Genomic DNA, 13,626 nt, shown 5'->3' on the forward strand with positions numbered 1-13,626 from the left:
GAGTGTGACCGGCGGGGTGAGTGTGACCGGGCGAGGTGGGTGTGACCGGGTGGAGGTGAGTGTGACGGAGGTGAGTGTGACAGGGCGGGGCGAGTGTGATGGGGTGAGTGTGACAGGGCGGGGCGAGTGTGACAGGGAGGGGCGAGTGTGACGGGGTGAGTGTGACAGGGTGGGAGTGAGTGTGACAGGGCGAGGTGGGTGTGACGGGGTGAGTGTGAGCGGGCGGGGTGAGTGTGACAGGGTGGAGGTGAGTGTGACGGAGGTGAGTGTGACCGGCGGGGTGAGTGTGACCGGGCGGGGGCAGCCCCCGGCCGGGGGGCTCTGGGGTGAGCACGCCTGGGGGGGTCCGGGAACGGGGCAGGCGGCGGGGCCCGGGCCATGCCCCTCCCCCCAGCTCCCGGGCTCGCAGCTGGCCCGCGGGCGGCTGTTTGCGAAGAGTTAAGGAGGCGGAAAATGCAGGAGGCGCCCGCGCCCGGCTCCATAGAAACCCGCCCGCCCGCCCGCCGCGGGGGACTGGATGAGAGTCTGATGCGGGCCCGATAGGGGGGGCGGGGGCCGGAGCGGGATCGCGGCTTTAATTACAGCGCGCGCTCTGCAGAGGAAATTGCTGCAGCCGGGCCCCGCGCCCCTCGCAAGTTGCCTGGAAACTGCCCCCCCCCCCCCCGCCCCCGCCCCGCGGCCGGTTCCCCCCCCCCGGCGGCGCCCTGCTCAGCGGGGCCGCAATAATAAACCATGCAGCCCGCGGGCCGCTCCCAGAGCTGCCATGAGACACGGCGCCGGAGCCCAGCCGCTGCTGCTTAACATGTACCTGCCAGGTACGGGGCCCGCCGCCCGCTCCTCGCTCCCCCGCCCCCGCCCTGAGGGCACGGGGATGGGCTCCCGGGGCTTCCCGCGTCTCCCCCGGCTCCCCGAGCCGGCAGCCGGGCTCCTTGGCGCTTCATCGTCCGCCACCCCCTGCCAGGCACCGCCTTGCTCCCCTTGGCCGCCGCTCCCTGCCCGGGCGGCGGCGTTTTTAGCCCTATTTAAAGCGCCCCGGGCTCGGTCGGAAATCGGATTTCCTTTTTCCTGGACGCGTTTCCTGGCTTCATAGCCCCAGCGGGGGGGGAAGCGGCCGCCGGCGCGCGGGGGGCTGGGGACCGGGCAGCGCTTTAAAAGCCGCCCAGCCGGCGCTGGGGAGCGGCAAAGCGACTCCGGAGCGGGTTGGGAGCTGGCCCCGTGCGAACGCGTCTCTGTCTCCGCTCCAGATCCAGTTGGCGAGACTCTGTTCAAGGAGGGGAAGAGCCCGGCGTGGGGCTCGCTCAGCCCCGGCGTGCAGAAAGGTAAGGGCGCCACGTCCGTCCTTCCCGCCGGGCCCCTCTGCGCGCACCTCGCCCGGCCGAGCCAACTGGGAGCGTTTACACGGCGCTCCGCAGCGCAGCCTAGGTCTGCCGGGCCGCTCGGGCTCCTGCGGCGGGTGAGGAACCCTGCCGGAGCAGGACAGGGGTATTCGCCCCCCGCCCCGGCACTGGGGCCAGGCTGGAAACACAGCCCTTTGGGGGGGGGGGGAGGGGGAAGCAAAGAAGCAGGAGGACCCTGCAGAGACGGGGATCCCCTCTCCCACGCGCGGGGAAATTGCACGGGTGGGGCGGACGCTTTTCAAACCCCGGAATTTAGCTCCGCGGCATCGGGGCCGGGACCCAGAGAATTGGATTCCCATCAGCTGGGAGACGCGGGCTTTGTTTTCGGGGGCCGGGGGGGTGTATGTGGTAATTCGTTTTTCCCTGGAAACCCCGGGCGGGAGCGGAGCCCGAAACCAACATTTTCCTCCTGACCCAGAGCCTCCAGCTTCTGCCAAACCCCGCCGGATTATTGGAAACAACGAAGGGAAACTCCCGCCCCACCCTGCACCCCCAAACCCCACCGCCTGAGCTGGGGGCAGGGTAGCCCAAGGGGCTGGCCGAACTGGAATCCGAATTGGCTGCGAACTCCCGTGCGCTTAACGCGGAGTCTGAGCCACGCGCCCTCGGGGTTTCCAGAGGAGAGTTTCGATGTGATCGTTTGGTGCGGGATCAACTTTGGAGGTGGGGATTCGGGGAGAGGCTGGAGGCCACTCGGGACCGCTGGACTCACACGAGATCTGCCCGTTAGCTCGAGTCCCAGGGATTAATAAACACAATCGCAGGACCCGGCGGAAGGAGCTGTCCAACGTAACAAACACCGTTAGAGCGAGTTAGATTTAAACCAAACCGAGCCCGAAGAAACCCCCTCAAACCCGCCCGCCTCTAAATCTGCCCCTCGGACAGACTCTTGTCCCCTCGCTCCCTTTAAATCACCGTCCCTTGTAAACCGGAGCCCTGGCCCTCCATCTGATCCGCATCTGGCCATTCACGCCCGGTTCTCGATTATTTCCCGCCTGTGGATTCACCCGGGATTAAATTCTGGCTTGTGGGTCCCGGGAGCCGAATGTCCCGGCGCCGCGTTCGCCAAACGGAGCTCGAGGGGAAACGGGGGGTGGAATACGGAGGCGCAATAGCGAACCGGCCCCGGCCGCTCTCCCCGACCCCGCGGCTACCCGGCGCGGGTCAGTCCGTGTGTGTGCGGGGCGGACAGACTCCGCGCCGCTGAAATGTTCTCCAAACGGTTTAACCGCTTTTCTTGGACCCACTGGCTATTGTCAACACACCGTCACCAGCAATGATCGGTATAAACGGGGTGTGGACAGAACAACCCGAACCCGACCCCCCCGGAGTAACAAACCCCAGAGGAGCTGGCGGGCGGCTGACAGAGACCCGGGACGCCACGCCAGGCTGTTCTGTCCCGGTTCATACCCGGTTCTTTGGGTTTGTTCCCATTAGCCCCAGTGTCCGAACGGCGCTTTGTGGCACGCGATGAAATCGGGCGCTATTGAAGTGTATGGACCGCTCAGGGTGTGGCGCGGGGTGTGTGTGTGAGGATTTGAGACCAGAGGCTGTAGCGCCCGGACAGACAAGGCTGGGCGGGGGTCGGGGCGGCTGCAGGCTGGATGCCGGGGGCAGCAGCCTCTCGAGTTGGGTGGGGGAATTGCCCAGGACTCTGGGGGCTGGTCAGATAAAGACGGAGCAGGCACCTAATCTGGGTGTGTCGGGCACCGAGGCGACACCATCTAATTACCGTGCCCAGAAAACGCCCTATGAACCCCCCGGTCTGACCCTCACCAACCCTTTCTGCCGGCCAGAGCCCCTGTTACCCTCGTTCCCTCCCCCTGTCTCCGGGCCCGGCCAGAGTCCCTGTTACCCCCGTTCCCTCCCCCAGTCTCCGGGCCGGCCAGGGTCCCTGTTACCCCCGTTCCCTCCCCCTGTCTGCGAGCCCGGCCAGGGTCCCTGTTACCCCCGTTCCCTCCCCCTGTCTCCGGGCCCGGCCAGGGTCCCTGTTACCCCCGTTCCCTCCCCCTGTCTCCGGGCCCGGCCAGGGTCCCTGTTACCCCCGTTCCCTCCCCCTGTCTCCGGGCCCGACCAGGGTCCCTGTTACCCCCGTTCCCTCCCCCTGTCTCCGGGCCCGGCCAGGGTCCCTGTTACCCCCGTTCCCTCCCCCTGTCTCCGGGCCCGGCCAGGGTCCCTGTTACCCGGCCCGTTCCCTCTCCCGGCTACGGGCCCGGCCAGGCACCCGCGGAGAAGTATGAATTCAGCGGTGCCTGTGAGTAACCCACTGGCCAGGTTTGAAAGGTCTCCCGGCCCCTGTACAATGATCCGGGGGCAGAGCTCAGGGCCGCCCTATCCAGGGAGCTGCAGTGGCCAGGGTGGGGCTGTCTATCTCTCGCACCCCCCTCCCCTGCCTCGCTTTCCCCGTGACTGCCTGGGGTTGGTGTGAACGGGAGCAGCCTTGGGCTAGGAGCTCTCGTCTGAACGCAGCCCGGAGCCGCAGCCTCCCCCCGCTGGGCGCTTTGGGGTGTGGCTCCCCGAGAACCCTGCGCTCCTGCCCCCTGCATTCCCTCGGCTCGGAGCTGCAGCACCCGGCGAGCAGAGCTAGGGCCTCGCTCATGCAAACCCAGCCCCGGAGACAGCGGGAGAGGACCGAGAGCAGGCGGGGGAAGCGCCCTGGCTGGGCGGCTCGGCGGGGCAGGGCGGGGATGCGGCGGCTGCTGACAGGAGCTGCAGGCGGGGAGGCTGGGCGGAGGGGGGACCTTTCAGTCTGCCCGGCTCTGTGGGCCGGCTCAGCCCCTGATACTGGGAGGAAGGGGATGCTCCCGGGGGTGCACGGGCAGCCGGATTGAACCGATCTGCTAGGCAGCGAGAGGGGACGCCCCGGGGTTGGCTTCCCTGAGGACAGGACCATGCCAGACACATACAGACTCACGCCTGGGCTGGACCAGGGAGTTCTTTTCACTCTGTCTCATGACACCAGGACAACCGGCCAGTCAATGAAAGGGGCAAATTCAGAACAGAGCCCCGGAAAGGTGTTCACACAACGCACATTAACCAGCGGAACTCGCTGCCACAAGATATCCGCGCAGCGGGAGGCTAGCAGGGTTTTTGTAAGGATTGTTTGCATGGATGATTCATAGGAGAACAAGACTCTCCAGAGCTGTTACAGCAAATATCACAGCAAATAACCAGGGTATCCTATGGGTGACAGGACACTGGGCTAGATGGACCCCCGGTCTGATCCACTCTGGCCCGTGCCCCCCACAATGTTGTGGTCTGAGGAGCCCGCGTTCCAGAATGGCACACCCTTGTATCGGCCATCCCAGCGGAGTGCGTGGCTGCGTGCGCAGACCCATTGCACCCTAGGCCTGGGGCATAGCAGGGGTTAAATTCCCACGCATCGGCCCCCGTGCTAACCCCAGACAGGCAGCACTGGGGGCACAGACGGGGCCCCTGGGCCAGCCAACAGTTTGAACACTCAGAGCAAGCGTTTGAAAACACGGGCTGGCGTGGTTTGCTCTGCGCCAGGCCCCAAGTGCTGCTAACACTGGTGGGCCGGTAACACCACATCCTGTTCTGGGCAGCGCATTACCAGGAAGATATTGACAAACTCAGAGCACGTCACAGGACCTGGATAGGACACGACTAAGGGGTCACTGTCTGCAAGGAGCTGAAGGGTGCAAACTCTGAGGAAGGAGGGGGGGTATTTAGGGCACTGGGGGCTGAACTGGGAGTTATGGGATGAAATTGAGAAAGGGAAAACATCATCTGCGCTATTATTCGTGGTACCCCGACTCTTAGGAAACCAATGGGGGGGGGGGGGGAACAGAGGACAATCCCAACCAGTCACAGATATTCCTGCTGCTTCGAAAGGGCTGATTCCCAAAGCTGAGGAAAAAATCAGTGACATTGTCTGGGAGGAAAATTTTAGAGACGAACGTAGGTGAAAATTGGGAGCTCTTTAAGAAGAGTTTACTCGGTGGCCACATATACTAAAATTGGAACAATACAGAGAAGATTAGCATGGCCCCTGTGCAAGGATGACACGCAAATTTGTGAAGCGTTCCATGGCCAAAAAGCCACGGTTCCACAATTGCTAAAGGACAACTTTGACTTAAAGCCCATCCTGGTTCAGTGGTGAGGTGAAGGCAGCAGTTGGAAATAAAAAAAAGCCATACTAACAAATGGGGAAAAGAGGAAATAGATTACAATTGATATAAATTAGAAGTAGTGAAGTATAGAAAATTGATAAAGGAAGCCGAAGACATCAGGGAAAAATCCATGGCTGGCAGGAAATTAAGGAGTTTTTAGAGTATATTATAAACAAAAGAAATACTAGTAATGGTACAGGCTCGTTGCTAGATAGAGATGGTGAAATTGTTAATGATGCAGAAAGGGCAGAAGTGTTCAATAAATATTTATGTTCTATATTTGGAAAGAAGCAGGCTGATGTACTTGTATCACATGAGGAAGATGAAGTACTTTCCACTCCATTAGTAACTCAGGAGGATGTTAAACAACATCTACTAGGGCTAAATAGTTTTAAATCAACAGGACCAGATAACTTGCACCCAAGAGTCTTAAAAGAGTTGGCTAAGGAGATTTCTGGCCCACTCGTCTTAATTTTTAAGAAATTTTGGAATACAAGGGAAATACCAGAAGACAGGAAAAGTGCTGATGTTGTGCCAATATTTGAAAAGGGCAAGTGGGATGACCCAGGTAACCATAGGCTCATTAGTCTGACCTCAGCACTGGGCAGAACAATGGAAAAACTCCCATGGGATTCAGCTGGTAAAGACATAAAGGACAGGAATATAATGAATGAGGCCAACATAGGTCTTGTCAAACAAACCTGATTTCAGACTTTGCTGAGATAGCAAGTTTGGCTGACAGAGGTAACTGCATACCTGGAACAGACACTGACTTTGGTAAGGTGTGTGCTCTATGCCATATCGATGGAGCACACGTTAAATGCACCAGGAACTGGCCGAGGTCAATGGGGAACCAGGGATCTCTGCTGGTGGGATGGTTGCATATTGTCCCACTAGCTTCAGTAAACTGTGTGTGTGGGGGGGAACCCGTCCATGCTGGGGTGTGCAGGGGTTCTGGGTGCAGCAGTGAACAATCTCCAACTTGGGGGCAGTGTGTGGGGCTGGGTGGGGGGGAATCCATGGGGCTGGGAGGCTGAACTGCACTGGCCTTTCTACCACCCTCCCCCCACTCCCGCTCCCACTCCTTTCCCGGCTCCTGCCCACCATGGGAAGTGGGGTCCTTCCTCAGCAATTGCCTTGGCTTGTGGCAGCCGAAGGCAAGCGAGTGCCTGTGCCCAGCTGTCTGCTTTGGGTCTGCGTGAGCCAGTGCTCTGCTGTGGGGCCTAAGCACTGTGGCTAGAGGGCAGGCAGGCTGGTGGCGGGATACGGGACAGGGACCTGCTCAGGGGCTGGCTGGTTCTTTTCGGAACTGGGTCAACTCGTCCCTCAGCCGGCTCTGCTTGCTAGCCATGGAGGGCTGACTATCAGGGCGCCTGCCCCAGGAGCTGAGTGCAAAGTCTCCAGGCAGCCGGGGGCTCTCCAGTCGAACCAGCGCCCCTGGCTGCAGGTGAGACTAGCACAACCGGCGCCCAGTTCCCGGAGGAGACGCTTTCAAACCCAGCTCCCACACCGAGACATGCGTGTGCACTGGCCGGCCACCCAGCTGGGTGCCTTAGACATCACATGCACACACACACCCATGTCACACACACATCCATCACACACGCACACACACACATCCATCACATACACACATCACATGTACACACACAGATTGCATGCACACACACCTCCCATGTCACACTCACACATCCATCACATACACACATCACATGTACACACACAGATCACATGCACACACACACCCATGTCACACACAGATCACATGCACACACACACACCCATGTCACACACACATCACATGCACACACACACACCCATGTCACACACGCACACACATCCATCACACACACACATCACATGTACACACACACATCCATCACACACACACCCATCACACACACACACACACACCATCACACACAACAATCACTCACATCCATCTCTCTCACAAAACTCTATCACACACACTCTATCACACACACACACACACACATCACATGCACACACACACACACACATCCATCTCTCTCTCTCTCTTTCACACACACACACACACACACACACACACACACACACACACACACACACACACATATCATGCACACAGCCACACACATCCATTTCTCTCTCTCTCTCTCTCTCTCTCTCTCTCTCATACACACACATGCCCAGTCCTCAGACCCTTTATCACTTTTGCTCAGTCCAGACTCAGACAAGATCCCCACTGAATTCCATTGGAGTTTAGCCTCTGTTTGTCTGTTACTGTCTGGCAGTGCCTGACCCCTCCCGAGTGTTTCGGGTAGAAATAACAATCACTGTCTCTCTCTCTTCCTTCCCCGCCGGCAGGAGAAAAGAGGTGGTTAGCTTACAGGTAGTTTGGTTTCTGGGCACGTCGGGGGTGGCCGTGTGTCAGGGGTACACTGGATGTCTCTGTGTGAAGAGCTGACTGAGGGGAAGCTAAGGCACAGGGAGAAGATTCACTTTGAAGCCCGGTGTCTCTTCTGTCTTGTGGCAGGGAGTTCCACAGTCTAGGCCAGAGTTTCCCAAGTGGTGGCTCGCTGAAGGCTCCAGATGGTCACAGGCCCGGTGCAGAGGGGAAGCCCTGGGGGAAGGGGAGATGTTGGAGAGCGAGCCTGCCCTGCACTGACCCCATAGTGGCAGCTGCTGTCCTGCAGGGCTGGGCCTGGTTGCCCTCAGGTTTACATCAGGTCGCAAGGCCTGGAGCAGGGAGCTGGGCCTAGCCCCGGGACAAAGCCACCGCTGCAGGGTGAGTGAGGGGCACGCTAACTCTCCAGACCACCAGCGCCTGCCCTCGGCGCTGGGCCAGCATGTGGGGGTGGTGCTGGGGCAGAGGGTGTCCCCTTGGCACAGCGAGGAGGAGGACGCTGGCCTCAGATTTTGCCCCCCCACCGCTAGAACCCTGAGTGGGGGTCACAAAAAGACAAAATGTGGTTGGCAGGTCTCCCAAGTAAAACGTTTGGGAGCCCCCAGGCAAGGCCCAGCTCCCGGGAGGCCCTGTCTCCTGCGATCTCCAGCGTCCCCTTTCTGGGTGCTGGGTCATCGGCCTGGCGGGGACTTGCTGTGGTGGGAGGCCGCAGTCTCAGAGGGAGCGGCGCACACAGAAACGGGCACCTGGGTGCATTGTGCTCACACGCAGCACCACATGGGTATGTTACATGCAGATGGGCATGTTACACACTCATGGGCACACACAGGTATGTTACACACACAGCACCACATGGGTATGTTACACACACACACAATACCACACGGATATGCTACACCCACATGGGCATGTTACACACTCACGGGCACGCACAGGTATGTTACACACAGCACCACATGGGTGTTACATGCACATGGGCATGTTACATACTCATGGGCACACATGGGTATTTTACACACACGCAGCACCACATGGGTATGTTGCATGCACATGGGCATGTTACACACACACAGAACATCACATGGGCATGTTACACACACACACACACAACACCACACAAGTATATTATGCGCACATGGGCATGTTACACACTCACAGGCATACATGGGTATGTTACACACACAGCACCACATGGGTATGTTACACACACACACACAACACCACACGGATATGCTACACCCACATGGGCATGTTACACACTCACAGGCACACACAGGTATGTTACACACACAGCACCACATGGGCATGTTACACACACACACAATACCACACGGATATGCTACACCCACATGGGCATGTTACACACTCACGGGCACGCACAGGTATGTTACACACAGCACCACATGGGTATGTTACATGCACATGGGCATCTTACATACTCATGGGCACGCAAGGGTATTTTACACACACGCAGCACCACATGGGTATGTTGCATGCACATGGGCATGTTACACACACACAGAGCATCACATGGGCATGTTACACACACACACACAACACCACACAAGTATGTTACGTGCACATGGGCATGTTACACACTCACAGACACACACATGTATGTTACACACACAGCACCACATGCCCATGTTACTCGCACATTGGCATGTTACACACTCGGGCACACACATGTATATTACACACACACAGCACCACACAGATATGTCACACACTCGGGCACACACATGTATGTTACACACACACAGCACCACACAGGTATGTCACACACTCGGGCACACACAGGTATGTTACACACAGCACCACAAGGTATGTCACACACTCAGGCACACACAGGTATGTTACACACACACAGCACCACACAGGTATGTCACACACTCGGGCACACACAAGTATGTTACACACACACAGCACCCAGAGGGATGTTACGGGGGCCGTTTTGTTGATGTATGTGACTCTGCAGTAAAAACAGAGTCATGTCTCCTGCGGTGTTTGACCTCTTCCCCCCTCCCCAATGCAGCCCCTCTTGTTGCTGAGTTTTTTGCAGGCTCTGGGGGCAGGACTCGCACTACGTGTTCGTACAGCACTGACCGGGGGCAGGGCATGTGGCTGGGGGCTCAACGTGGCCCCCATAGAAATGTTAATAGTATTTGTTGTCTGCAGCGTTCCTTGTAGCTCCGTCGGTCCCAGGGTGTTAGAGAGACACAGCCGGGCAGGTGAAATCTTCTATTGGACGGACCCACTCCTGCTGGGGACAGAGAGGAGCTTCCCAGCCACACAGGCGCTCGCAGGGCTGGGAAAGGCTCTCCCAGTGTCAGCTAGACACAAAGGAACTGCGTGTTTAGCGCATGTAGTTAGCATGTGTTGTAAGGGCCCAGTCAAGGCGGAGGGGCTGGTTAACACCTTTGCAGTCATAGGACAAGCAGAGGGGGTTAGAGCCTGTTGTAATCAGCCATAAATCCAGTGTCTCTGTCCAGACACAGAGCGATCGCGCTGTGAAACATGTTCACCCGCGAGTGACAGGGTGTCATACAATGATCAACACCCAGCACACCCCGCCTTTCGAGATCCATGGTCCCACACACGCCCCTTCCAACATGTGGTGTGTCTCAGCCAGTGCCCCCAGAACAGTGATGTGGTGAAACCAGACAACCCCTGTGCTCTCGAATGAACTCACACAGGAAAATGATCCAAGACAAAACCACCCCGTCACCTGCGGGGGAACACCACCGTGATCACCCCATGTCTGACCCCCGCTCCGTCCTGGTCCTCAGAGAGAACCTGCACAACGCTTGAAAAAGACAGAGCCGGTGAGCTTCAGTTCATCACCCGGACTGAGCAGAGACCCTGGATTTATGGCTCATTACAACAGTCTGTCACCCAGCAGCCCCCCGGTTTTGACTGCACAGCTCTTAACCAGCCACGCCCCCTTGAATGGTTTCAGAGGGTCGCCGTGTTAGTCTGTATCAGCAGAAACAACGAGGATCCTTGTGGCACCTTAGAGACTAACACAGTTATTTGGGCATAAGCTTTCGTGGGCTAGACCCCACTTCATCGGATGCCTGGAGTGGAACATACAGTAGGCAGAGATAGATACATAGCACATGAAAAGCTGGGGGTTGCCGTACCAATTCTAAGGAGACAATTCAATGGGCCCGTACAACATGTGCTAACTACGTGCGCTAAACACTCTGTTCCACCTGCATTAAGGGCTCCCTGCGGCTCGAACACATCACATCCCCACCACAAGCTGCTCCAACAGACATCTCCTCTCCCGCCCTGTCTCTCTAATCATATTTGTGGCGTTGCTGGTTTCCTCCACTTGGGGGCAGCACACTGCTGGTTATGGGCTGGACGTGTTTCTCTGGGACCTGTCCACACAGGGCACTGACCCCGCTGCCAGACGGCCCCAGTTACCGGGCACAGGGACTTGGGGCAGGCAGGTGTCACGGACTCACAGATCGTGCCACTCTTGGCCCCGTGTTGTCCGTGGGGGGGGTGCCCCTTTCAGTGCGACAGCCCTTCTCGGGGGTCCACTCTCTCCCAGGGTCAGGCCCCTCCACCTCCTGGAGCCGCACCTCCCTGAGCCATAGCACGTCTGTCTCTCCCGTGGGCCCCCTCAGGGAGTCCCCTCGCTCCGGATCCCCGGGGCCTCCACCCCCCAAAGGGGTTGATGCAACCCTGTTCTCTAGCCCAGAGCGACTCTCAGCCAGCGTAACACAGGAGGTTTATTGAGCGTTGAACCCAGCACAGGAAACTCTCCGGGCCTCAGGCCTGACCTCCCTCAGCCCAGCACACCCCAGTCTCCCTGCATCCAGGTGGGCTCTGCCTGCTCCCCCTCTCCAGCCCAGAGCCCCCCTGCTCCCAGCTGAGCATCTGAGATCACCGGCCCCAGGCCCCGCCTCTGTCCATTGTCTTCTCTCCAGGGAAACAGGGTCGTAAACCGGGTCGCCCAGACCTCCTCTCCTCTTTTTGCAGCCCCTTATCCTCCCACTGGCCAGAACCGGCTGTGACTCTGAGCTGGGTCTCCGGGTCACCAGGTCACCAGTTGCTGGGGTCTCCATCCTCCAGGCCATTGGCTGGGGTCCCAAGGTCCCTCTCCGATCCTCTGTAACCACAAACTCCCTCTCCCCTCACCTCGTTAAATCAGCAACACCCAGGGACACTGAGTCCCACCCCCTCTGCATTCAAACCATAGGAAACCCAAGAAAATCCCCCCTAGGAAACAAGGAAAAACAAGAAACTACCCCCCTCATCACACAAAGCGGGTGAACCCCTCCCTCCACAGGACCCACATCGGGCAGCACCAGGGAGCGGCGGCTCTGGGGCTTCTCGGGCGCGCGGGCGATCACCTTCCAAGCCCGTGCCTGTAACTCCTGGGCTGGGCACGGCTGGGGCGTCCCCACAACGCGCTGCTCTCGGGGAAGCTCTCCAGACCTTCAGGTGGGGGGAGAGGGGGGTGGGACTTGTCCAGTGCCAGCCCCTGCCCCCAGCCCTGCTATGGAAATTGATGGTCAGTGTGGTTCCCCGGGGGCTCCCGCAGTGGCCCCCATGTGGCAGTTGCCAGGGATGGATGGGACCCCGGGGGCTGTGGAGGGGCTGGGTGAAGAGCCAGGGCTGGGCATAGCCCCGTGAGGACCCATGTCCGTCTGCCCCAGGGGCGACGCGCCAGGTTACAGGCTCGGACCCCCCCCGCCGGGCGCAGTCCCGCTAACCGCCTGCCCCTTGGCCTCGCAGGCAGCGGGCAGATCCAGCTGTGGCAGTTCCTCCTGGAGCTCCTGTCGGACCGCGCCAACCTGAACTGCATCGCCTGGGAGGGCACCAACGGGGAGTTCAAGCTGATCGACCCGGACGAGGTGGCCCGGCGCTGGGGCGAGCGCAAGAGCAAACCCAACATGAACTACGACAAGCTGAGCCGGGCCCTGCGCTACTACTACGACAAGAACATCATGACCAAGGTGCACGGGAAGCGTTACGCCTACAAGTTCGACTTCCAGGGCCTGGCGCAGGTCTGCCAGCCCGCCGCCCCCGACCACGCCCTCTACAAGTTCCAGGGCAACCTGGCGCCCCTGCCCTTCTCGGGCATCTCCAAACTCAACCTCATGGCCTCGGGGGTGACGCCCACCAGCTTCTCCTACTGGCCGGGGTCCGCCCCCACCCTCTACCCCGGCCACGGCCTGCAGCCCTCCGCCCCCTTCAGCGCCATGGCCGCCTCCCACATCAACAACATGAATAACCACTACCATTAGAGCCCGCCGGGGCGTGCCAGGCGGGGGGCGGTGTGCACAACGGGGGTGGGGGTGGGTTTGCCTTTGGGTTCCCCTTCGAGGGACCCCCTCTTCCTCGTGGCCCTTGGGGGGAAAGGGAGCTTTTCTGAGTAGGTGGCTGGACCCCGTAAGAGATGGGTCCGTCTACCTGCCCACCTCACCCTCATCCCCTCTGAGTCCAGAAGGCAATTAGGCCAAGCCAGCGCCCTGCTGGCAATGCCAGCCATGCCCAGAGGGTGAGGTTCTCCCAGGGCAGCATCTGGGGCTGGTGGGGAAGGGGCAGCTTGTGGCCGGGGTCGCAGGCTGCGGGTCACTGGGGGTCCCAGGCTGAGCCTCTCTCCAGCCCCGTCCCTCCGTCTGCTGTGGGGGCCCAGCCTCTCTCCAGCCCCGCCCCTCCGTCCGCCGTGGGGCCCAGCCTCTCTCCA

The 13,626-nt window shown here is 59.6% G+C and overlaps 1 protein-coding gene and 1 non-coding gene across 2 annotated transcripts; both read left to right on the top strand.

The window, feature by feature from the left end:
• The first annotated feature begins 733 nt into the window (after positions 1 to 733).
• Positions 734 to 13,205, top strand: FEV (FEV transcription factor, ETS family member). The gene is made up of 3 exons (XM_034786249.1): positions 734 to 815; positions 1,245 to 1,319; positions 12,672 to 13,205. Exons 1-3 carry the CDS (start codon positions 764 to 766, stop codon positions 13,181 to 13,183), a joined length of 639 nt encoding a protein of 212 aa, XP_034642140.1. The 5' UTR covers positions 734 to 763; the 3' UTR covers positions 13,184 to 13,205.
• LOC117885297 lies at positions 5,350 to 5,454 on the top strand. The gene has a single exon (XR_004647768.1). It is a non-coding gene; the product is annotated as a U6 spliceosomal RNA (small nuclear RNA).
• Positions 13,206 to 13,626: the final 421 nt, after the last annotated feature.

The sequence above is a fragment of the Trachemys scripta genome, chromosome 11, assembly GCF_013100865.1.
Source record: "Trachemys scripta elegans isolate TJP31775 chromosome 11, CAS_Tse_1.0, whole genome shotgun sequence".
NCBI classification, from domain to species: domain Eukaryota; kingdom Metazoa; phylum Chordata; order Testudines; family Emydidae; genus Trachemys; species Trachemys scripta.

Excerpts from the sequence above, each read along its gene's own strand:
- FEV (XM_034786249.1), top strand. The coding sequence starts at position 764 with ATGAGACACGGCGCCGGAGCCCAGCCGCTGCTGCTTAACATGTACCTG. Across the intron at positions 816-1,244 it reads GCTTAACATGTACCTGCCAG|ATCCAGTTGGCGAGACTCTG; the intron begins GTACGGGGCCCG and ends TCTCCGCTCCAG. Across the intron at positions 1,320-12,671 it reads CAGCCCCGGCGTGCAGAAAG|GCAGCGGGCAGATCCAGCTG; the intron begins GTAAGGGCGCCA and ends TTGGCCTCGCAG.